This window comes from Patiria miniata, unplaced genomic scaffold (genome assembly GCF_015706575.1).
Source record: "Patiria miniata isolate m_02_andy unplaced genomic scaffold, ASM1570657v1 HiC_scaffold_5, whole genome shotgun sequence".
Taxonomy (NCBI): domain Eukaryota; kingdom Metazoa; phylum Echinodermata; class Asteroidea; order Valvatida; family Asterinidae; genus Patiria; species Patiria miniata.
The window spans coordinates 1,485,030-1,511,120 of NW_024037072.1; the positions used below are offsets into that span (position 1 = coordinate 1,485,030).

The 26,091-nt window shown below is 41.3% G+C and overlaps 1 protein-coding gene across 7 annotated transcripts; it reads left to right on the forward strand.

The window, feature by feature from the left end:
- The first annotated feature begins 746 nt into the window (after positions 1-746).
- LOC119740995 (coatomer subunit beta-like) lies at positions 747-25,594 on the forward strand. Of its 7 annotated transcripts, none has more exons than XM_038216542.1 (22): positions 747-894; positions 6,718-6,833; positions 7,301-7,419; positions 8,089-8,369; positions 9,338-9,545; positions 10,173-10,310; positions 10,515-10,634; positions 11,344-11,451; positions 13,066-13,212; positions 13,927-14,072; positions 15,466-15,614; positions 16,499-16,607; positions 17,106-17,226; positions 17,575-17,646; positions 17,888-18,043; positions 19,078-19,167; positions 19,526-19,615; positions 20,196-20,340; positions 20,804-20,923; positions 21,718-21,863; positions 22,139-22,228; positions 23,590-23,814. In XM_038216542.1, exons 2-22 carry the CDS (start codon positions 6,743-6,745, stop codon positions 23,812-23,814), a joined length of 2,871 nt encoding a protein of 956 aa, XP_038072470.1. In that variant the 5' UTR covers positions 747-894; positions 6,718-6,742. The 7 variants fall into 7 exon arrangements, with proteins under 7 accessions (XP_038072470.1, XP_038072474.1, XP_038072471.1 ...); XM_038216546.1 differs by having other exon boundaries at positions 758-894; positions 6,678-6,833; XM_038216543.1 differs by having other exon boundaries at positions 758-894; positions 6,714-6,833.
- The last annotated feature ends 497 nt before the right edge of the window (positions 25,595-26,091 follow it).

Below are 26,091 nucleotides of genomic sequence, written 5' to 3' on the forward strand. Positions count from 1 at the left end.
TTTCTTTACCATCAAATTATCTTATTTTGTTTGTCATAGGCATTTTTATTCAAAACGAAATTTCCTTAAATTAACTTATTTGAAAAAAAAACCTGTTATCGGTGGGGCCGGGGACTGACGACAACTTGACTTTGGACTTCACACCCTTTGCAACCGGAGGTTTATATTAAAAATTCCCGGCTTGGCAAGTGCGAGCGTGTAGCCCATTCGGTAGAATGCCGTTCTCAGATCATCAATTTTGGGGTTGGGGGGTTTGAGGCCACAGGATGTTACAAAACGAAATTTCTTTCTTTCCTCAGAGCTCTGGGGTGGGAAAGGGACTGACGACAACACGTGACATTTACGATAGCAGCCGGGGGTTTACATAATTATATTATAAATTCCCTGCTTGGTAAGTGCCAGCGGGTAGCAAAGTCGGTAGAGTGTCGTGATCAATTTGGGGGTTGGGGGTTCGAGCCCCAGGATGTCACCACGAGGTTGTCACCGTGACCAAGGAATTTTTTCTCAACCCCAAGATTGATGATCCGAGAACGGCACTCTACCGACTTGGCTACCGGCTCGCACTTTACCAAGACGGGAATGTATAATATATATAAGCCTAAGGTTGCAAAGGGTGGTGACATCAAAAATCACGTGTCGTCGTCAGTCCCCCACCCCCTCCGCTCCGCTCTGACGAAAAATAAAACTGTCGTTGTTGACCGTAGGACGTTGTGACGAGCGAAGCCGGATCGAGGAGAGGAGCAGAAACATAAAATGGAACAGCGCCCTCTATAAACACACTAGCGGAGTAATTAGTTCCGGAAGCCAACGTGTCAAATCTGAGACTCGAAACCGGGGAACAGTCGGCAGTGGAAAACCGTACAATTTGTTGACTTCAAAACTAAGTGCTGTAAGGTACACTACTTTCTTAAAAAAGAGATATTTTAAGAATTATTTGCATAGGTAGGAATTTGATGAATGCATGATTCAATAATATTGCGTGAATACTGAAGAGTGAAGTGCGTGTATTGTTAATGTTACTGGGTTAGTACTAGTAGGTATGGTATTTCCGACAGTAGGCATATGCCTACATGTATGGGCGGAGCTGGAGGTAGCTCTTCTGAGTGGAGCGTTGAATTACGGGTACCCCTCCATACAAACGCTCCACCGATTTGGCATACTTTGGTGACGGCGTCACAGTAGCATAGTCACTAGCCCCACTAGTGTGGCCGTCGGTATGCTGCGCTGAACCTCTAGCCACACACCGTGGTACCGCGCGCTACTGAGGACGAAGTTTCATAAAATCTGCGGTCCGTTTCTTACATTCTCAGTTTCTTACTTTCTTATGGTTGTATTCTATGATGTTTCACCTATCACTTCTGGGATGCTTAGGTCTAATGATGTTCCATTTTCCGAGATATTCTTCAATCTTTCTGGAGCCCATATGCACTCGTGAAATGTCTGGTGATGGCAGCCATTTTGAATGGGACAAGAGATGACCTCAAGCTGTGACGTCGCGTCTATGCAAAATACTTGTCGAGCGCGCGAGGGCGCGAGTTGCAAATGCGACGGCTGTTTCATGTGCCGTAGATCCTGAATAGAGATCGGTGCAGGTGGCCCCCTGACGATAAATGCATGGTACAGGAAACAGCCGTCGCATTTGCAACTCGCGCCCTCGCGCGCTCGACAAGCAATTTGCATAAACGCGACGTCACAGCTTGAGGTCATCTCTTGTCCCATTCAAAATGGCTGCCATCACCAGACATTTCACGAGTGCATATGGGCTCCAGAAAGATTGAAGAATATCTCGGAAAATGGAACATCATTAGACCTAAGCATCCCAGAAGTGATAGGTGAAACATCATAGAATACAACCATAAGAAAGTAAGAAACTGAGAATGTAAGAAACGGACTGCAGATTTTATGAAACTTCGTCCTCAGTAGCGCGCGGTACCACGGTGTGTGGCTAGAGGTTCAGCGCAGCATACCGACGGCCACACTAGTGGGGCTACATAGTCACTAGCCCCACTAGTGTGGCCGCGGTTAGCTCTACTGAGTGGAGCGCTGAATTACGGGTACCCCTCCATACTAGCGCTCCACCGATTCACCATACTTTGGTAGCACCATCACAGTAGCATAGTCACAAACCCACACGAGGACAAAAAGACCCCCAAAAAACCGGTAAAGAGATTACAAATGAGAGAGACAGTTATCCTGGATTGATCTATACATTCTTGACATCCCATGAGACCCCTTATATTGTTCCCAAACAGCGAACATTTTGGAAAAAAACAGGAAAATAGTCTGAAAACTTACAGTTCAATGTGTTTGCATGGAGGTTCAGTTCTTGAATTAGCTTGTCGCTGAGGGCGTCTGACGTGACGTCACCGTCGTTGCTCGATCGATCGCGAAGAAAAACAAGTGGCGCTTTATCAACGACTGTTTTGTGTAATGATACGTGTTCCGATCCGCGCCGTACGACAGTATGGGCTTTGAACACACCCAGGGTGGAGACGTCATTAATTTGTTTAGAACGTGTACGCTTCAGCCGTCTCCACCTTGGGTGTGTTCAAAGCCCATACTGTCGTACGGCGCGGATCGGAGCACGTATCATTACACGAAACAGTCGTTGATAAAGCGCGACTTGTTTTTCTTCGCGATCGATCGAGCAACGACGGTGACAGAAGTGATAGATGGGACATCATAGAATACAACCATATGGAAGAAACTGCCTGTAATTTTTATGAAAACGCCCTCAGTAGTGCGCAGTACCACGGTGTGTGGCCAGAGGTTCAGCGCAGCATACCGCGGCCACACTAGTGGGGCTGTCACGCCCCAACTATCGCATCGGTCCCAACTATAGTTGGGACTGTCCCAACTATAGTGCGGCAGTTGGGTCGGCCCAACTATAGTTAGGACTGGAGTTGCGCCGGATGCTTCATAGATCTGTTCCGCGGCGCTGGCACCGTGTATTCGTCGTGCATGCATGCCGCAAGGCTGGCCGGTCACGTGGTACTGCCTAGTTGGATGAGTTGTCCAGCTGCTGGGTTGATTGTCCAGCAACATTTTGCAAAATTCAAAGATTGCCATGGCCGGCCAACTATAGATGGGCCCCACCCATAGCTAATGTCAAAGGTCCCAAGTAAAGTCGGACAGTATGTAACAGAGCTGTTGGGAATGTTTTATAGTCGTCGTACATCAATGTAAACTATAGTTGGGACCGCCAAATAAAAATATTGCGGTGGCCCAACTACAGATGGTCCCCACCCATAGATAATTTCATTGGTCCCAAGTAAAGTCAGATGTGTATTAGAGTTGTAGGGAATGTTTTATAATCGTACAACAATGTACACTATAGTTGGGACCGCAAAATAAAAAGATTGGAGTGGCCCAACTATAGATTCGCCCCATCAATAACTAATTTCAGTGGTCCCCAGTAAAGTCAGACGTGTATCAGAGCTGTAGGGAACGTTTTACAGTTGTACATCAATGTAAACTATAGTTGGGACACCGCAAAATAAAAAGATCGGAGTGGCCCAACTATAGATGGGCCAGCCCAATGTGGAACTTACAGTTGGGACCGTCCCAACTATAGTTGGGACAGGCCCAACTATAGTTGGGCCAGCCCAACTGTGGAACTACAGTTGGGACAGGCCCAACTATAGTTGGGACCGATGCGATAGTTGGGGCGTGACAGCGCTACATAGTCACATACCCACGCGAGGACAAAAAGACCCCCAAAAAAAACGGTAAAGAGAATACAAACATGACAAATGAGAGAGACAGTTACCCTGGATTGATCTACACATTCATGACATTCCATCAGACCCCTTACATTGTTCCCAAACAGCGAAAATTTTGAAGAAAAACAGCAAAATAGTCTGAAAACTTACAGCTCAATGTGTTCGCCGTGAGGCTCAATCCTTGCACCGGTTTGCCGAATGAGGGCGTCTGACGTGACATCACCGTCGTTGCTCGATCGAAGAAAAACAAGTCGCGCTTTATCAACACTGTTTCGTGTAATAATACGTGCTCCGATCCGCGCCGTACGACAGTATGGGCTTTGAACACACGCAAGGTGGAGACGGCTGAAGCGTACACGTTCTAAATTAAAAACAAATTAATGACGACAGATACCCACATGAAACTTGTATCAAAGAACTACTATTACTGACAAATGAAAATCCCATTGTTATTAAAATACGTTTAGTAGTAGTTCTAGGAGTAAGGCTTTGTTTGTAGTTTATTTTTGCTTTAGCATGTTTAGCATACTGACTATATATTTAGGGTGCATTACTAGTCCGGCACAGTTGTAGAATACCCCGCCACTCACCTATCCCATCTCGTATCCGGATACGCGGATACGGAGTCACGCTTAGAATGCTAAACCGAAACCACACGCGTGCGCGTCCACTAAACATGCTAAAGTCCACCCGTAGATCTGCGTATCCACTTCCCGGCACCTACTTTGGACTTAGATTTATTTAACCCCTGCTCCCCATTCAATTCACGGTAATCCTTACTTTTAGGACACCTCTATTTTGTACGAGTTCTGTTCAAAACTGACTTTTGCAGATGACTGTCCAGTACCAAAGTGACTTTTGCAGGCTAGTAAAGAAGTCTTTTTTCTTCAGACAAACTCTACTCCTAGAACTATGAGGCTCCACGTAGTGGAGCCTCATAGATTAAGAACCCCGCAAAATTGTTGTCAGCACAAAACACTAATTAAGTACAAAAACGTCCATCAAAATGCAGAAATTTCCCACAGAACCGCTGCACAGTTTGCCCCGAAACTCCGTACTACACCTCATGACATACTCACAAAATATGCGCTGAACAAACGTCGCTGGATTTTGTCGTTTTTTGGCTAAAATGATGAAAAATATGCCCTTTCCGCACTGAGCCAACCTGACACTTGAAACGTGCACCGCCAGCGGACCACCGCTAAGGTCGAACCCTGGCACGCATATGATCGAGCGATGATTTTCGGTTCGCTCGGAGTGCGCCGCAGGGGGTAAGGTACAGTACAAGCGAAATGATAGTATGCGCATGCGTACAAGTGCTTGTACCGTACCCCCCGCGGCCACTCGGCTCCGAGCGAACCGAAAATCATCGCTCGATCATATGCGTGCACATTTCAAGTGTCAGGTTGGCTCGGTGCGGAAAGGGCATATTTTTCATCATTTTAGCCAAAAAACCGACAAAATCCAGCGATGTTTGTGGAGCCTCATAGTTCTAGGAGTAGACAAACTCATGTTAGTTATAATTTTGAAAGCACTTTCAAAGAAAATGTGACTTTCCGACCTTTTTTTGCAGTTCGCCATCTTGCCTTTTTAATATATTTTGTTTGTCATCGTCGTCTTTAACCCCTCATAAATTAAAGCCCTGCCCTCTCTCTACAAAATTAAACCTGCTGATATTCAAGAGGTGTCATTGCCAAATGTTCAAATGTGCCAAGAAACATCAGAATTTCACTTTTGATTGTCATTTAGTCAGCTGCTTTGGTGAGTCTTTTAACCTTATAAAGTTATACAGGAAAGGGGTCCTAAAGGTAAGGATTACCCAATTCACGTTGTCCCTGCTGGCCGCATTTCTTATTACGGGGAAATAGCGCCCTCTTTAGACCCTCCACCGCTCAAATCCTCCCCGTGTATTGTAATTCTGCAACATTTTCCGACCGGACTGCGTAGCCATTTATTTTTAGGGGGTAATTTCCACGTGGCAGGGTATTCTGCAATTACTTCCCTAGTCCGAGTAACTAGGACTCTATGGATCGCTTTTTTAACATTTGGACATGGTCGGGCGATAGTAGAGTCCGAGATCGATGGCCCTATTGCGGTTACTAATAATTATTTTTGACCATTTTCACTCATACCCCCAATCAAAATCGTCAGATTTCACCCCCAAAACAGTCTTCAAACTGCCTTATGCGCCCCTGTAGTCTTCAGTGGGAGGTGAAAATACAAATGGTGGTGGTTAAGTTTACATACCTGTGGGAAGAAAAGAGAAACAAAAATTTCACCTTCAATTCGGGATACATCCTTGTCACAAACGCCTTGTTTGAGGCTGCCATTTTGAATTCAGGAAAAGTAGACTTGTGCATGACTCTGGCTACACTGTTTCCTGGCAAGCACCAGACAGACCAATCACAGGGCACTTTGATTGGTCACCTGACCAATCACAGGGCACTTTAAATTAGTCACCAATCCAGGTGGCGAAAATGCAGAGAATTAAAAAAATAGCCAAATATAGCCGTTTTTGTAAAAATGAACAATTTGTACATGTCACGCTTCGGTTGAGGGCGTCAACATGCAGTGACATGCAAACATTTACTAAGTTGGCCACACATTCACCTACAAATCTCTCTTAAAGACTTTGCCAACATATTCCTTACAGTTCTTACATGAAAGTAGGGCCTATACTCTCTGAGGTACAAGGTAAGCAAAAAAAAAATGTCTTTTTTTTCTGTTTCGAAAGAAGCATCAGGATGCAACACTCTTTCCCAGTCATTTGTGTTGTGTAACACTTCCTTTTCAAATTGATATAAACAAATCCGCCGGTGGTGTGGTTTATTCCATGCACGAAAAAAGGCAATAAGTGGGGTCCAAGTTACTCAGACTAGGCCTTGGCCTAATAGAATGACATTGAAAGTCTGAGCTGAGTAACTTGGCCTTTGTTCCACTGTCTTTTTCTTCCAGTCCTATGACAAGAATATCTTTTTCCTCCTATGACAAGAAGCTGTTGAGACAAACTCATCATCAAGATGGCATCCTCAGAGCAGCCTTGCTACACATTGATCAATTTCAACATGGACGTTGAACCACCAAATGAAATGACACTCAAGAATGACATTGGTAAGATGACACTTAAAGGGTTTTTGAAATTCGACATTTGTTTCCAGTGTTGAAAAATAGCTGGCCTGTCATCATTTTATGTGTTCTAATTCTTGTTCAGCATGCCTACAGCAATACTAAAAATCCTTCTTCAATTCCATTGTTTGTTTTTCATAATTATAATAGATACAATGTATGCTTTGTCCACGATTCTCACAATGTGACCTTAGTAATGTTAATGGCTTTACATGTACATGTACATGAAGTACAAATAAGTGCTGTGCACTGAAGTGGAAAACATGAAGGAATTAAGTATATTGTTACAATTTTGGCATTGTAACTTTTGGCTAAGTAAATACACTGTAGTCAGTTTTGGTTAAGTAAATAGATGTGTTTGTCAAGGGAAAGTGCATATGATGCCCTAGACCAGCGCTGATGTTTTAGTATGACTGATTGTGACAGGTGTATAATTGATTGTTTTTCCTCAGAAAATGGCGACACCAAAACCAGGACCGAATCCTTGAAGAAACTGATATATATGATACTGAATGGAGAGAAGATGCCGGGATTGCTGATGTCGGTCATCAGATTCCTGCTTCCCATGACGGTAATAAGCCCGGTCAAAGGTCAAAACGGACTGCAAGGTCATACAGTAACCACCGCTTGCCTACCACACGCAACAGTCAAGTGTCTTATGCGGCCACAGTGACCTTACAGTGAATTAAAAGTAGTTATGATGAAAGTACAAAGTGTCTACTCGTGGGTATCACAGAGGAACAGAGACCTGTTATCAATCAATACAAGGTGTCTATTCATTGCCTTAACCCTTAAGTCCTTTCGAATCATCCCTCCAGATCTTTTAACCCCAGCTCCCTTGGCCCTATTTGCTAGGAACCACCCTCAATCCTTCAAACTTCTCAAAAAATGTTGCGCTTATGTTCAAATGAAAGACACCCACTGCCTCAATCGTTCACAATCCTCCAACAGCCCTGCCTCTCAAAATGCATTCAGCCTCAATCCTCCAAAATCAACTGATACTGAATGTCCATGTGCCCTCAATCCTCCACAATCCTCCCAAATTGTATGTTGCAGTCAGCCTCAATCCTCCAAAATCCTTCAAAACTGCCCGGAGGACTTTTGAGGATTGAGGAAGGTTAGGGTTCCCCTTGGTAAAGTGCTTTTTCCCCTGCCAACGTACATGGCATAAGATCACTCAGACATCTTCACTCATTCATCTAAGGTATTACACCATCTTCATATGGACCTCTCTGTTTAGGACCACACCATCAAGAAGCTTCTGCTAATCTTCTGGGAGATTGTTCCCAAGACCCACCCAGACGGCAAGTTGCTTCAGGAGATGATCCTCGTCTGCGATGCGTACAGGAAGGATCTGCAGCATCCCAATGAGTTCATCCGTGGCTCTACTCTCCGCTTCCTCTGCAAGCTCAAGGAGCCGGAACTCCTTGAGCCGCTCATGCCTGCCATCCGTCTCTGCTTAGAGCATCGTCATAGTTACGTACGACGTAACGCAGTCATGGCCATCTTCACCATTTACAAGTAAGATCCAAATAAATGAGGCTTTTGTTTTTGTCCTGCAAAATTTGTTGAAACATAGTATTTGTATTGTGCTCTTTGTTTACAAACCAAATGGTGTCTAATATGAGTGGACTGTTTTGACAGTTTTGAACCAGAGAACCACTTGATTTAATAGTTTTTTGTCTTTTCACCTATAAAACAAACCGGTAAGATGATTTTTGTCATTGAATTAACTCACTTTGATATAAGATTTATTACATGTCTGCATTTTTCAGACATTTTTTGGAGCAAAATTGTATCTAAACTGATTAGCCATAGACTTTTATCATGCTGCCGTCCTTTCAGTAATGTTCCCTGTATCCAATAACAGTACTGAATGATAATGTTTGTTGTGCAAAAAGGAACCAGACTATTTTTCCTTCCAGCCTCGCTTTGGTTACGTTGATTTGAAAGGGAAAAAAATCAAGATGGCCGCAACATGATAATGGTCTCATCGTATGCAAATAACAGCATCCAAGCCGAAGTTTGATGTTTCCTTTGGAATATGACCCCCTTCTTCGGAGCTAAACCATTCCTTCAGGAAAATAAAAAATGCATTCCTTCTTAATAATTTCGTATTTTCCACTTTTTTTTTCTCCAAGGAACTTTGACTTCCTGATCCCAGATGCTCCTGAACTGATCCATTCATTCCTTGAACAGGACCAAAATGCAATCCCCTTTTCCCGATTTACCATTTCATTCCTCATAGGAACTTTTGCTTCCTGATCCTGGGTATTCCTGAGCTGATCCATACATTCCTTGAGGAGGAGCAAGATGCAGTCCCCTTTCACAATTCCTTATTTTCCTTATTTTGGGGCTTTTTCCTTCCTAACTTTGACGTCCTTATCCTGGAAGCTCCAGAGCTGATCCACACATTTCTAGAGCAGAAAAAATTGCAATCCCCCGTTTTATATTTCCTTATTTTCCTTGTTTATCATTTTTCCCCAAAGGAACTTTGACTTCCTGATCCCGGATGCTCCTGAGCTGATCCACACATTCCTTGAGCAGGAGCAAGATGCATCCTGTAAGCGCAATGCCTTCATGATGTTGATCCATGTGGATCAGGACCGTGCCTTGGACTACCTGAGTACCTGCATTGACCAGATTACGTCATTTGGGGACATCTTACAGCTTGTGATTGTGGAGCTGGTTTACAAGGTAAGTATTGTCAAAACTGAAATCAGTTGTCATGTTGTCAACCCCATACTAGGTCCACTGATTTTCCACTTCTCCAGTAAACGGAACATACTTTTGAGCAAGGAATTCAGGTTTTTGTAAACCCTACAATATGTGCACAAAAAGAGATACAAAACATGTAGTTTCAGAAAGCACAGTGTACAGCTTTTGGCAATTTTGTGACATTTGTGAAAGAGAAAATCAGTGGCTTTAACCTGAGCAATACAACATTATCAGAAATAATGCAGTACAAAGTGTGGAAATTAAAAACGCTGGACCGAGCAGTGACGTGCTCTTATGCACTTATGTTCAAATTAAGACTACCCACTGTCTCAATCCTTCAAAGTCCTCCAACAGCCCTGCCTCTCAAAATGCATTCAGCCTCAATCCTCCAAAATCCTCTTGTTCATACAAACATGCAGCCCCAATCCTCTAAAATCAGCCCACACTAAATTACCATGTGCCCTTTAATAATCCTCCAAAATCATCCAAAACTTCAACTTGCATTCAGCCTCAACCCTCTAAAATTGTCTAAAAACCAGCCAGTTGAGTTTGGAGAATTGAGGAGGGCTAGGGTTAATTGATTTTTGAAATGTTTGCATTGTAAAGGTGTGCCATGCCAATCCGTCCGAGAGAGCTCGCTTCATCCGTTGCATCTACAACCTGCTGCAGTCTTCTAGCCCTGCGGTACGCTACGAAGCAGCTGGTACCCTGGTCACACTGTCTAGTGCTCCTACTGCTATCAAGGTATGTAGGAACCAGCCAAGGATTTAGGAACAGGAGTCTTGATGAAACATCGATTTGGGTCTTGATTAAGTTTAATAGTTCAGATGTTTTGATGGCGTGTAGTTTTACTTCAGTGAGATGTAAATTTTAATATTTGGTGTTGCTCTTTTCAGTGTTGTGAAATGGTTTATGATCAACTGATATCCAATATTTGTTGATTTGTAGGCCGCAGCGTCTTGCTACATTGATTTGATCATCAAAGAGAGCGACAACAATGTCAAGTTGATTGTATTGGATCGACTGGTCTCACTCCGGGAAGACCCAGCGCATGAGAAAGTCCTGCAGGTTAGTGGTGTGTTGTCATTGGTCAACGTTTGAAGAGCTTGCACTTGTATAGACTGGTGTTTGAGAATCGCACTGAACCAAATTATTCCAAAGATTTGAATTAAGTACATGAAACATTTGATTTTTGAATCAGTCGGGAGTGACTTTGTTGAAAGATTAACTGTTGCAGTTGTTCATAATAATTCTAGATTCCTGTCAAGGGAAGATTGAGGCATAAAGGTGGCTTGTTTGAAACCAAATTCTATTTGGGTAGACCTCAGTTGCTCCTAATACTATAAAGTTCAGCTTGACTCTGAAATGTCAATCTGAAAGAGGTGTTATTCCTTTTCATTTTTGAGCACTTTGCGACGAATATTCCCACATAGAAACAGCATTCCAAAACTACTGTCACTAAGGAAAGGATGTGCAATGTATTTCAAATGTGAACAGATATGTTGCAACAAAGCAAGACATTTCAAGCATACTGAGGTTTGAGATGCTTCCTTGCACTGATGGAGTTTGTAATAAATGTCATTACGAAAACAGATAATATTCAGAGAATCCTGTTGGGGTTTGCTGTAATAAATCTGGTTTTCAGGCTTTAGCTGTTTAATTCTAGTTAGATTGGCATCCAAACGTTGAACATAAGAAGGTCAGAAAAGTACAACTTCATGAATCTGACTTGTTACGAATCATTGTGGATAATGTGAGTTCTCTCCGTCAAACACAGGAACTTGTCATGGATATCCTGCGTGTGCTGTCCTCATCTGATCTGGAGGTCCGTCGTAAAACTCTAGATCTGGCCATGGATCTGGTGTCATCTAGGAATGTTGAGGAGGTGCGTTGACCTTGTGTCTTGTAAAATCTGTAAATTATTTGATGTGACTGCTAGAGTCTTAAAAAATACCAAGAAAGATTGTAAAAGGGACAGAGACCGTATCATTTAAGATATAGCACATGGCCCTGTATCCAGTAACATGGTTTTATCGTATGCTTTCATCGCTGACTCGAGTTGTTTGGGTTAGTGAACACTATTTATCTGGACATTTTTAGATGAATGTGAGCACAAAAACTGTTGACTGGACTTGAGCCCAATGCAATTTAATTCAAAAAGATGTAAGGCTGTGTCGTGGTTTCTTGTCTGTGGCTTGCAAATACAGCAGCTAAAGTCACTTCCCATAGATGCGTGTACTACTGCCCAGCCGTAACCAAACAATTCAGACCCAGCCTAACAGCAGGCAAGATCTGTTGGATGCTGTTGATCTGTCCAGTTTGTAAAAAAGACTTTTTGTTCCAGTTCTTGGATTCCGTTGGATTGAACAAGTTGCATATGTAGAGGGAAAGATATCTTTCAGATGCCCTCCTTTTTAGGAACAAGCCATAGGATTTTTATGCCCCACGGCGAAGCCGAAGGGGCATACTGTTTCCGCCTTGTCCTTCCGTGGGTGGGTGTGTGGGTGGGTGTGTGGGTGGGTGGGTGTGTGTGTGTGTCCGGACAAATCTTGTCAGCGCGATAACTTGAGAAATACTTAACATATGAACTTCAAATTTGGTTTGTGGATTGTTCTTGGTAATCCTAAGAAGCCTTTTGCATTTGGGGCCAAAAGGCCAAAGGTCAAGTTCACAGTGGCTAAAACAATAGAAATCTTGTCAGCGCGATAACTTGAGAAATAATTAACATATGAACTTCAAATTTGGTTTGTGGATTGTTCTTGGTAATCCTAAGAAGCCTTTGGCATTTGGGGCCAAAAGGCCAAAGGTCAAGTTCACAGTGGCTAAAACAATATAAATCTTGTCAGCGCGATAACTTGAGAAATACTTTACATGTGAACTTCAAATTTGGTTTGTGGATTGTTTTTGGTAATCCTAAGAAGCCTTTTGCATTTGGGGCCAAAAGGCCTAAGGTCAAGTTCACAGTGGCTAAAACAATAGAAATCTTGTCAGCGCGATAACTTGAGAAATACTTTACATGTGAACTTCAAATTTGGTTTGTGGATTGTTCTTGGCAATCCTAAGAAGCCTTTTGCATTTGGGGCCAAAAGGTCAAGGGTCAAGTTCACAGTGGCTAAAACAATAGAAATCTTGTCAGCGCGATAACTTGAGAAATACTTAACATATGAACTTCAAATTTGGTTTGTGGATTGTTCTTGGTAATCCTAAGAAGCCTATCGAATTTGGGGCCAAAAGGTCGAGGGTCAAGTTCACAGTGGCTAAAACAATAGAAATCATGTATTTATTCTGAGATTATAGGGATTAGGGATTAATTCATATAAAACCTACAGAAGACACTAATGCTGTCAATGAATGTTCCATGTGACCAAGGTACATGTAAGTTGATGTTAGAGTGGTGTTATGTCATGGGACTGTCACCATTGCGGGGCATTTGTGTTTGTAAACACACCTGACTTGTTTTTTCTGAGTTGCAACTTTTTGGCTTTGTTGATATTTTTAGATGGTTCTTGTGCTGAAGAAGGAAGTTAGTAAGACACACAATGTGGGCGAGCATGAAGACACGGGGAAGTACCGACAGCTTCTAGTCAGAACTCTGCATTCATGTAGCGTCAAGTTCCCAGACGTTGCTGCTCAGGTTATCCCATTGGTATGTATTGCTAACTTTTTGTGTTACATATAATTGAGTTATGGAAGTAGCTTTTTTCCGTTCGTGACATCTTTGTGAAAATCATGCTTGCTTTCTTTCATCTGGCATTTTCAACAAAGCCAACCCAGCCGTCAAAATCAATCAAGTGACCGTTTTTAACAGTTGAGTGCTCCCTGCCTTCATAAAGCAGGATTGACTGGCTGTGATTGTTATGAAACCTGATATATGTCATGCTTTGACTGTAGGTGATTGATAAGCCAGCTGTGACTTTCAGCTACCTGTTTTTGTCTGTTGATGGAATTTGACTAATATGATCTGACTGTTGGTGACTAGCCTGTGTAAAAGGCATGGCAGGGGAACAGGATTGAATTTTTGACTGTCTGTGACTGAGCAAACAAAAGGAGGGTTAATAGGAATATATAGCCTTTTCTTCTGAATTGGTGAATCGTGTTTTCTTTTTGTTTCTTTTGTTTGTGGGTGTTTTTCAGACTTGTAATGGTTGACTTCCATTAAAAAAGGCACTCTGTAGGCCTATATTTTTTCCCCGTGAAAATTTAGCAAAAGCGATTATACTAAACCAAAGACATGAATATTTTTTAAATAAGATACCACATTAACATTGTTTTTTTACCACTGTTACAGAATGTAAAAATTCTCTGGTATTTCAGCAACTCATTACCACTCATGCATTTGTGTATTGATTATTTTGTACAGTTGATGGAATTCCTGAGTGACACCAATGAGTTGGCCGCTGCCGACGTTCTTGTCTTCGTCCGTGAGGCCATCCAGCGTTTTGATCAACTCAAACCTCTCATTGTCACCAAACTCCTAGAGGTCTTTGCTTCCATTCGGACAGTCAGGTAAAGAAAGACATGAAATCAGGCTGTATGTAATCATGCAAAGAAATGTCATCAGGGTTTGTTTACATGTATGCAAAAGCCGAACGAACAAGGCAGACAGTAGGCCTTTGCGATTCCCGCGTGATCACGGGGTTTCTTTATGGTGCCGCCCGAACGAGGAAGGCCAACAAGGGGCGGTTGTTCCATGCTGTCAAAGGGGAATCTTCAAGTTTACGGCGGATTCGCATTCAATCCCGCTCGAAACGCACCATCGCGGTAGGCCTTCCATGTTTATTGTGATTGAAAATAAAATCCTGGAAACAATAAAATCCCCCCCCCACCCAAAAAAAAAATGCACTTACCAAAATTAGAGGAATCAATTTCAGAAAAGAACAATTCCGCTTGCCCCTTTGTTGGGTTGAAAGTCAGTTTATTGTTTTTTCGTTATTCTTCTCAATTACCATACAAGTTTTACTGTTACCATACTGTCGTGACTTCATTTTAATTTCATGGAGAACATGATTTAACTTTTTGAAGGCAAATGGATTTCAACAAGACTGTGGCCTTTGCATTAGCTACATAAACGATCCATGATGCATGTCGGCGAGTTCGCGAAAAATGCTCGTCGCTTAAGACGAGGTTTCGGATATTACGAGGTATTGTCAGAAGTCCCACGGACCTTGTATTAACGAGAGTCGACTGTATAAGTTTGAAAGAAGTTTGTCTGCCTGATGCACCTAAAATCCACCTTTAGCCTAACCCTAACCGCCCTAAATCCTTCAAAATCCTCTTTGCCAAAGTGGAGGAATTTGGAGGATTGAGGTTACATGGCAAAAATGCGTTTACTGATTTCGTAGGATGCACTTTGTCAAGGTCTTGGGCCGGACCTTGTGAAGTTTTTGTTCAGCATATGCATAAACATCCGGTTCGTTAGTGTGACGTCACCTCCAGCACTTTCTGCACGATTGGAACCGGAAGTTAACGCAGCTCGAGTGTTTGTAGCCAATGGGCGCTAGTAATCAGTGGTGCGCGTGCGTGTATGACGTTTTTACTAACGAACCGGATAGGCCTGGATTATGCTTGAAATCCTCTGTACTGCTCCAGGATGTCACAGGCCAAGCCTCAACATATTGACATTCACTGCCGCAGGATTTTGCAGGATTCAGGCAGTGGTCACCCCTCTACGGACCATATTCAAGAAATAATGGAGGAATTTGCAGGATTGAGGCTATATGCTATTTTGCCTTAGGCCAATTGGAGGATTTTTCAGGATTGAGGCTACATCCTAGCAAAAAGGCCTAGGGAGTTAGGGTTAGTCCTCTTCATCGCTGTCATTTTTGCCAGTTTACTTCTTGACCAACCCTACTTATGCCTGTATTTACGTTCACGGATCCCATCTCCATTTTGTCTGTAGGATCCACCGTGCAGCACTGTGGATTCTCGGTGAATACTGCACCACCAGCGATGAGATACAGAGCTTGATGAACGAGATCCGTAACTCCCTGGGTGAGATTCCTATCGTTGATGATGAAATGAGGAAAGCAGCAGGAGAGGACACTGAGGGTAAGTGGGAGTGATCATTGATGGAAGGATCTTCATTATTTGGTGTAATATTAGGCTTGCCATTGCTGGAAATTTGTTTGACTCAAATGTGAATGTTAACCTTTTGGGGTTGTAAAAAGAGAGTGGAGAAATTTCACTTTGCAGTCATTTGGAATAGGGTAGCATTCTTTTTCTTGGAAAAATAAAATTTACAATTTCAAGATACATTTCAACAAAGGAAATGGACTACAATTGGTCTGTTACTCGCTGTCAAGTTAGACAGTCAAAAAGCTTGTTGGTCTTCTTGGAATGTTGCTATACCGAACACTGCTATACCGAACATCGTCCTTGGCCTCGATTTTTGTGTACAAAACATGCTGAACATTGTTGTTGAAAATGTCAATAGAAAAGCACGAGTGGTTATTATTTCCCCAAGAAATAGAAGGGAAAAGCCACCCATTGTTGTTGGCAGTAAGCTCAAAAACTGTGTAATTACATAATTCAATAGTCAGCACGTGTTCAGAGTCATCTTTCAGTAACTACCAGAATACCAGGGCGTGCAGCTTGAAGTTCTGAAGGGCGCTGTTTATTGTAAAGTGAGTACTGGAGCACCGGCAGCTTAGAATCGCTATACCGAACGATCACTATTACGGACAATTTCTGTGGATCACGCGATGTTCGTTATAGCGGCGTTTCACTGTATTTATGAAACCTTCCTGCATGTCAATCAAATTAGATCATGACTTTTCTGGTCTGGTAACAAAGGTAGGTTGCTTAAACTTGGTCACCAGCACTGCAACAAACGTACGCAAACCAAAGATGGGTGGGTAAGATGGGTAGGTAAGATGGGTGGCCAAATCTGGAACACTTCATTTCCATGTTTGCCTAATGTTCTTTTCTTGCAGAGGAGTCTATCGTTATCTCCAGTCAGAAGCGTCAGTTGACAGAGATGGGAACCTATGCCACACAGAGCGCGCTCAGTTCAGCTGCTCCCAAGAAAGAAGTAGAAACAAGGTGGGCAACGAGTCAGAGAATAGCTAGAGTATCAGATCAGCATCTCTCCTTGAATAACTCTAACAAAGAGTCAATTTAAATATTTGCAAGCGGCAGTGCAGGCCCTGTGTGCATGTATACTCTAGCAGTTGGCCAGTAGACCACAGAGAAGGAGTGGTCACATCACAAAGCTGTAAGTGAAATCATTGTGAAGTCGTTGCCTGCTGTTATATATGAGGTCAAGTCTTTAAGTGTGTGTATGGATAATATTGGTCAAGTCCAAGAATTCGCGTACGCTGTGTCCCATACATAACAAAAGTTTAACCCTCTAAGATATTCATTGATTTGGCTGTGCTGTTTATTTTGCTGTTGGGCATCTGCAAGGAGAATACCCACAAGAATATTTATGTTGATAGTCCTTGCGATTATCATCTAATTGAAGCAAACATGGCGTTACGTATTGTTAGTGTGAGTGACTTCATTGTTAGGATAATAATCGTAAATATTTCTGTTTTCCAGACCTCCGTTGCGTGGTTTCTTGATGGATGGAGATTTCTTCGTTGGAGCCTCTCTGGCCACTGTGCTGACTAAATTAGCTCTCCGTTTCATTGGTCTCAACACGAATGTCAAGAGGCAAAATGTACGTTCACATTGATGAAGTTAATTGTAACATGATCGTATACCCTGCTTTTCAATGCATATGTGGAGATAATGACATTTATCCTGAACAGTGATTATTTATTTGTTGTAGTTGTAGAAAGTTTTGGTTTCAAGCAGTAACTGTTGAGTAGACTCTGTTGCCTGTGCATTCAGAGCATAGAGCTGATACTTTGATGTTGCACTAATTGATATTAACCTTCCTAGAACAAAATGTGTATGTGAACCTTGTGCAAAATTGGCATGCAATAATTAAAACAAAAATTGAAAATACAAAACTTAAGAAGGGCTTTGATTGTTTCCTCTTTTGTTATTTTTATTTCATTTTCAGACTTTCTTGGCAGAGTCTATGCTAATCATGGCAACGGTCATTCATCTTGGAAAGTCTGGACTTGCCAAAAATGTAAGTAAAATGAAGAATGTTTGACACACTGTTGTCAGACTTGTCCATGTAATTGTCCAAATTCAAAATTTCTCAGCATTCCTTCAGAACATTTGTTTTTTGCAATTATAGGTATCTTGCTTTACAAACATTGCTTATAACTTCGATAAGTCACAATTGTGCAGATTATTGGTGGAACTTTGGTGCGTTACATGCATAATTGAAGTGATAACTTCATGTTTGTCAATTTAATTGGTTTCAGAACATCACAGATGATGATCTAGATCGTATCGCCATGTGTCTGAGGGTACTCGCTGAGCGACATTCGCTCATGTCTGAGATCTTCACTCACGATTGCCGAAACTCACTTCAGACGCTGATTCTGACTAAACAGGCCGAGGAAAAAGAACAACAGAAGGTGAGAATTAAAAAAAAGAAAGAGATCAATCAGACAATGGGGCATGCTCAGAGAAGGGAGTCCAAACAGTTGTTGTTGAATTTCAAGATGCCATTTAATTACTGTTTGTCAAATATTTTTGTCGTGCAAACTTGTATCTCCAGCACTGAGTTATCCCTGGTTGCAGCAATTGTTTTGTTGCCAGCATCATTGCTTTTTGGCTATCTCTTGTAACATATTTAAAATATTCAATTTTGACTTGGGGTGGTTCACCATCCAAATGCAACAAACTACTGAATTTCATACAGAAACGAGCGGTCCGATTAATATCTTATGCTGGTTATCATGATCATTCCATTCCTTTATTGCAAATTTGAGTCTTTTACAATTTAATGACCTGTACTGTAAATAATACATTACCTCCTTGTTTTAACTCTCCTTTACATTAAACTGTGGCATTCATTTGTTTACTACCCGTAGCATGAGTGGGACAATTTCTATGTCCAATTTAACAGAACGACGTTGTCCAAAAATAGTGTTATACAGCGTGACACTTTAAACTGGAACAGCTTAGATGACTCCTTAAAATCATCATTAAATCAACCCTCCTTCTTTATATTTGCAAAAACCTGAAAGCTCATCTTCTCGATTTATATTCACATAATTAGTTATAATTCATGAGTTTTATGCTCTTGTCTCACACCAGTTTTTCTATTATGTTTGTTTATATGAGAAAGTAACACTCTATGCACAATGGCAACATTGAAATAAATGTTTGAACTAAAAAAAATCATGCCATGTACGCGTGATAGCATCTGACTAGAGCCCCACAAACTAAAAAACTGACATTTTGGTGATGCCGCCAGTACAGGTCATTGAATTGTAAAAGACTCAAATGTGCAATAAAGGAAAGGAATGATCACGATAACCAGCATGAGATATTAAATGGATAACTCAGTTGATGAAAGTTCCAACATGCATTCTAGAGGTTGTGGGTTCAAATCCTTGCCCTGTTATTTTATGAGAATTTCTGTTTGGATGATTGTGTCGTGTAGGGGTTAGACAAGAAGCTAGTCTCCGTTCAAGCTGATGATCCCATCAACTTCCTCCAGCTGATGGCGAAGGCCGATAACGGTGGGACAGAGGTAAGCATTGTTGTGACATTAAAAGAAATTAGGTTATGTATCTGGAATTAACCTAGTGAGTTCCAGGCAAGATTTGTCCGTTCTTTACACTCACATTAATAATGGCATAAGTTGACCAAGATCTTAATTCCATCAAGCCATTACTTTGGGTTTGTTGGTGAAAATTTGACTGCATTAGTGTCTTTCTGTGCTCGCTATTAAGATATGCAAATTAAAAAGGGCCTCCCAAATTGACTGATTTCAGAAGTGTAGATGTTGTGTCTTGGAGTTCTACTTACCCACTTAATGTGCCATGGCGTCCATAGATTGCATGGAGTGAGTAGGGATTTATCACTGTTTTTTTCTTTTCTGTTATCAGGATCAACTGACGATGAGTTTATCTCTCGCCACCATGGGAACCACAGGCAAGAAAGACTTACATGACATCAGTGCATCCAAGTTGAGCAAGGTACGCTACACAAGCAGCTGCTTGACCCCCTGGCCCTCTCTAGACACCCAGCTGAATCCAGCTAACTGGTTTTGCACTTTGGTGTGGAACTGGTCAGCCAAGACCTATCCCTAAACCAGTGACATGTAAATTTATTTTGATTTATTTGGTTGAATTCATCAAATTACTTGGCCACAGGTATTCTCAGAGCCCTGTGTATGCTGAGGTATAAATCATTTGATTTTATTTGATTTGGCTGATCAGGTTACCCACAGTGTCAGACATTTTCAACTACACGATTAAACAATAATTAGATTTCATTAGATTCGTCAGGATCCAGCGGACATGATTCTCTGATCCCATGTATTTTGAGGCATACATCAATATTGTGACATTTAACCTGACATGATCTGATTTGATTTGGATCAGATTTGATTTGGATCAGACATGATTTAATTTTGATTGGATTTCTATAAGGTGGCCCAGCTGACAGGTTTCTCTGAACCTGTGAATGACATGGCATATTTCAACATCCAGTCAGTCTCTGGCATGATTTGATACAAATTGATTTGGTTTGATTTAAATTGACTTGATTCCTCAGGTGACCCAGCTGACAGGTTTCTCGGACCCAGTATATGCTGAGGCATACATCAACATCAATCAGTATGACATCGTGTTAGATGTCTTGGTTGTCAACCAGACTGCGGATACACTGCAAGCATGCTCCTTGGAACTTGCCACACTCGGTAAGTAAAAATAAACAGAACAGCTCCTTTAACCCTAACTCCCTAGGGGGTGTGCAAAATCGAATTGAATTTGGAGGATTCAGGACTTTTAGGGCTATGAAAAGACTGGAGTAATTCTTCCAGCAGTTAAAATTCAATCTCTGGGGAAATTTAAGACCAATTAAGTTAATGAATCAATTATAAATTAATTTGCTTTCAGGTCACTTGATTTCATTCAAATATGATAAATCCGAGGAGTTTTATGTTTTTGTCTCTCCTCAAAACAAGACATTCCTGCTGAGTGCTCCAAAATTAATTTACATACTTATCGCCTTCAACTCGGTTAACCCCAAAATTCATACTTACCCTTCCCATATCCTTCGAAATCCACCACATAAAGTGTTAAGAGGATAAGTGTTAATGAACATTGGAACATTTAGCAAACCCAGAATTTGAATTGTTTTGATATGTATTGCTTTTCTAGGTGACTTGAAGCTGGTGGAGAAACCTCAACCAATCACACTGGCTCCTCATGACTTCTGTAACATCAAAGCTAACGTCAAGGTGGCCTCAACAGAGAATGGAATCATCTTTGGTAACATCGGTAAGCTTTATGTTTCTTCATAAAGATGAGAAGTCGGAGGGATGGCGGCAAGTTTTAAGCGAGCTTTAAAGCACCTTCCATGATTAGTTTCCTTATGCTTGACTGGAATAGTAAAGACACACTGTCAAATCTTATTCATTGAATTGCAGTGATCGACTTCTGCATGGATTATATTCTGGCCTCTATTATATGATATTGATCATATATTTTAATGATGCTATCAGGAGCGGATCCAGGAATTTTTGCAGGGGGTCACATAATTGTTCATGTATTTCTGTGACAAAAAACCCCAAATTTTACTCAGAGCTGGGGGGGGGGGGGTGGTGTTTCGACCCCCAAACCACCCCCCCCCCCCCCCCCCCCCCCCCCCCCCCCCCCTCTGGATCCGCGCCTGGTCATGATCAATGCATCTTAATTGTTACCAGGCGTGCAACTTTTCCCTCGGATTCGCTGATCTCTTTGTTTTTCAATTTACACTTGTGCCATTAAACATTGAAAAACACTGTACAAAGTTTTGTAAAGATTGGAGTTCCCTTTTTTTGTTACTTCCAAGTTGCGTGCCTGTGTTACTTCAGATTGAGTGGAACTGCAGTAAGCAAGAAAGAAATAAAGACATCTGACGCTCAGGCTTCCTCTGAATGCCGTGCAAAATGTCGATTTTGGACGCTCCATCTATACAAGTGACAGGCTTACTTGTACACCGTACATTCAGGCCCATTCATTGATGTGGTTTTTGACATTCTGAAATCATAATTTTCTTAACTGCCGATGTTTCTTGATATTTTTTTTTGCAGTCTATGATGTGTCTGGTGCTGCAAATGACCGTAATGTCGTTGTCCTGAATGATATTCACATTGACATCATGGATTATATCGTCCCAGCAACATGCACTGATCAAGAATTCCGCAGTATGTGGGCCGAGTTTGAATGGGAAAATAAGGTATGCTCATAACTATTTAATAAAAATGGCCTTTTTTGTATGGGTTTGAAATAACTGTGTTTTCTTCTTGCTTCTTCATGGTTTCTTTACTTGACTTTGAAATCATTTAATTCCAATATCAGATTCGATTCTCATGTGAAAAAGTTCCTTTTTCTTAAATTGAATTTGAAAAAGTATTTTGGCGTTGATAAAACATGTCGGTGATGCTGATCTGTTCACTGACGATTTGATGATGAACACCCTAACCCCGTTTGCATTTTTGTGTGTTTTTTTAGGTGACAGTCAACACCAACATCACAGATCTACATGGGTACCTGAAACATGTCCTCAAATCAACAAACATGAGATGCCTCACACCAGAAAAGGTAGACATTAAAATTAGGCGAAGTAAAAAAACAAACATGTTTCTCGTCCCCGCCCGCTTCCTTTTTGGAGGCCGCCTGGATTTTTTTTTGATTTTTTGATTTTTGAAAAATGCAGTAAAAAAACACCAAAAAAGTCCACAAATTCATCGGGAAATAAATTGTAGACCAAAACAAGTCTAAAATGACACTGTAAATATGTTCAGTTCTCTTGTCCAACTTATCTTTCATTTTAAAAGTGTCTTTGAACAGTGGAAACACCAACAATTGCAGGAAATTTTTCGAAAACCCAGAAGAAACATGTTTTTTTTTTTATTCGGCCTTATTGTTTTTGTGACTAACGTTCGTTGAACACATATTTTTTCCTAATTTGCTTTGGTTTGGTTAGTACGGTAAAAATGGATTCCCTTTTATTTGTTTGACTAAGATTAGTTCCCTGGACCCTTTGCTATTCAACTGATTCCTTCATATTCTGGTTTTGGTTTGAAGTTTTGGAAAATAAGGCGAGGACACGACTCTGAACAATTGAGCTATCAGTGAAGAACCTGTCAAGGTGACAGTGTTACCCTCCTATTACAAGACACAAAATGACCAAATTTACTTATGAAACTGTACTAGTCAGTTTATTAATGTTCATTGGTTTGATTGTGAATACACATTTGAGTTTGAACCTGTCACCCTCAGAACTCACAGGTAATATAAAACATGTGCTTTTTTGCTGTAATTTTTACAAAATAGATGGATTTGGGGGTTAGTATTTTATAGCAAATATTGTTACACTGGCCCGTTTAAAGTTTTGTGTTCATAGATGCTGGAAATACCAAGGAAAAAATGTTGTTCTTGTAAAGTGGTTCCCTGACCCCATTTCAGAGAAAACGGAGCAATTTATTGCCAGGTCAGGGAACCAGACTAGCTGACTTGCACCCGTTCCTGGATGTGTAACCCATTGCAAACAAAATGTGGACTAATTAAATTTGGTAAATTGGGGGCAGTATTTGGGGAGAAAAGTCAGTTTTTTTCCCAACGATGGTCGGCTGACCGTCGTTGGAAATAGATACAAAAAGTCCACTTTCCTTGGAATGACAGCACACCAGGTGTCATGATTTCACAGGATGCTTCAGACTATTATTCACTTACGGTCAAGTAAGATATTTTATAATAATGATAGTGGTTGTATATTACCTTTAAGTAATGAATACCCACCTGGATGTGAACCTTTAACCATCTGTAATTCATGACTACAGATTAGGTTGTGAGCCTGTTACCATCTGATTACATATCCTGAGTAACTACCTTATCCCACATTCCCATACCTATCATTTCATTGTGTGATACACATCATCAATCTGATATATCTCGTACAGGCTATCTCTGGAGAGTGCGGCTTCATGGCGGCCAATCTCTATGCCCGGTCCATCTTCGGTGAAGACGCCCTGGCTAACGTTAGCATTGAGAAACCGGCCAGCGCTACCCCAGAGACACCCGTCACTGGTCACATCCGCATCAGAGCCAAGAGCCAAGGCATGGCTCTCAGTCTGGGGGATAAGATCAATCTGAGTCAGAAGAAAGATGCTGGATCCAAATCGTAGACCATATGCGTGGAGAAAAATACACTCCTGGATAATTGACGAAACAAGATTATAAAGTAAAAGTCATTAAGTGTACTTTGGAGGATAAACTTATAGACGTTGTCATTTACGCTGATTATTCCCTGCTAAGTAGTTTAACTTGGGGCTAGATGTGCAGCAGAGGTGAAAATAAAATGAAATAAATGTTTAAAAAAACTCTTGTTATATTCAACATGGGCATTGGCAAACGAACGTGATGTGTACTTTGTCAAATAAGGTTTTGGTAATGGCACGGGTGACTGTGGTTGCTTTCATGTATACCAAGCATTGCCATTGCCCTGGCTTCGTTCTTGTGGAGTAGGCTGTGCGCACATCAGGAGATTGAGCCCAAAAGCAATATATTATAACTTACAGGCATGTGACAACAAGAGATTGCCTATCAACTTAACTCTGCTTAAATGCTCATCTGTCATTTTGCATCCGTGTTTACTTACTATTGCTGTATTGAGTTATCATCAGATAGTCGAGCACAACCAACTATAAGAGTTGTTTTACTTTTATAGTAAACTGAATACTGACAGAGCTGTTGCTCTCCATTCTGAAGTCATCACTAGGTTCATGTATTGAACTGAAGTTTAAGATCTTGCCTTTCTGTGATTGATTGAGCACCATCATGTTCATTTCATAGAAAGACAACTAGTATGCAAATATTGACTGCTTCGAGTGGTGTAGTAAAACTAGCCTCCCGAGGTGATCCATGAAGCATTCTATTTGTCCCGACGCGAAGCCGAGGGAAAATAGAATGCGCCATGGATCACCTCGCAATGCGAATACCCGTATATGCATTTGCACACAATAACTGTTCTTATGCATAGTACTCTGGTTGCTACGGGTATAGTACTTCTGGCCGTGCACAGCATGATACCAAATATAGCAAATGCCATGTGACTCGCTCTCGGCCAATCAAGATACAGAATCTGTTGGTGAGGTGTTATAATTGGGAGTATGAGTAGACTATACACAGCACAGCTCATGGATGCATTTCCAATAAGCTGCTGAGCCTATCTATCAATATGAAGTGGTGGTTAACACTCGGACACTGAGAGGCTTTTTTTGCATTCAATCTTCATCATAAAAGAAATTTGTCCACACATTGATCGGAAGATAGTTGATGACATGTTTGGCCCAAAGCGCACACAGGTGTAACTTGTGAAGTTATATGACCACATCTTATCTTGATATCATCATCTACATGTGTTTGCTTTCATGGAAATAAATTTTCCTTTTTTGAGGGGAGGATATATCCAAGTTCGTTATTATGCCTTCTTTATTAAAATTACAGTTTTGGTTGTGGAATTTGGATTTTGTTGGAGAATTCCGTTAGAGGATGTTTCTTTCCCAGACTTTTCTATGTTAAAAAAATGTCATCTAGTTAATTCCAAATTAACATAAATAGTAATTGTTTTCTGTCATTTGTTTATGTATTATTTGCATAACATTCAGGCAACTTTCAGTGGTTTTCCGTCATGTCAAAAGAGATGTTGGTCACTACGGTTTGCTTTTACAATTGAATCTACTTGTGATAAATCTAAACAGCAAAAAGAATCTCGTAAAACTTGAATAAACATGATTGAAAAATATTATTAACCTCATCCTTCCATTTTAAAGCATATATGTAATCATTATGTTTTATGGAGATTAATTAAATTTGTTCCTATAACTAAATTGTAGGTTAAAAATGTTAAAATGCATTCGAAGATTCATTAAACTATTTAAAGCACCTCTGTGTAGTAACTGAAAACCTAGTTCACTGTTTGATACGATTAGTTTTCCTTTTTAGAGTGCAGTTGGGGATTGGTTGGGGCATGGTTGGGGCATGAAACAAAAACTGTCGATGCATTGCGCTATAGGGGCAGGGCAAAATAAAAAATGTTCCCCTTTTTTTTGTGATCTACCCTGGTAGTCTTGCATCTAGACGTTAGTGATCGACAGTGGATCGTGCATAGTGCGCCCTCTAACGGCACAATAGTAAGACGACCGTTTCCCGGCCCAACCCTTATAGTCCGAAGGACAATGGGGACAGGAACCAAGACTAGTAGACCAGCCTGCCTACCAAAGATCCTATAGCGCCGTAGCACTAAAACTTAGTGAGAGAAAGTAAACAAAAGTTGTGCGAGGGCGCTCTCCTAGTGGGCGAACGAGAGTGAGTGAGCTCTCCAACAATAACAACAACCACTATAGACTACACACGGAGGAAGAATGCTATAGACCACTGACGTCTTCTACATCTATATCAGA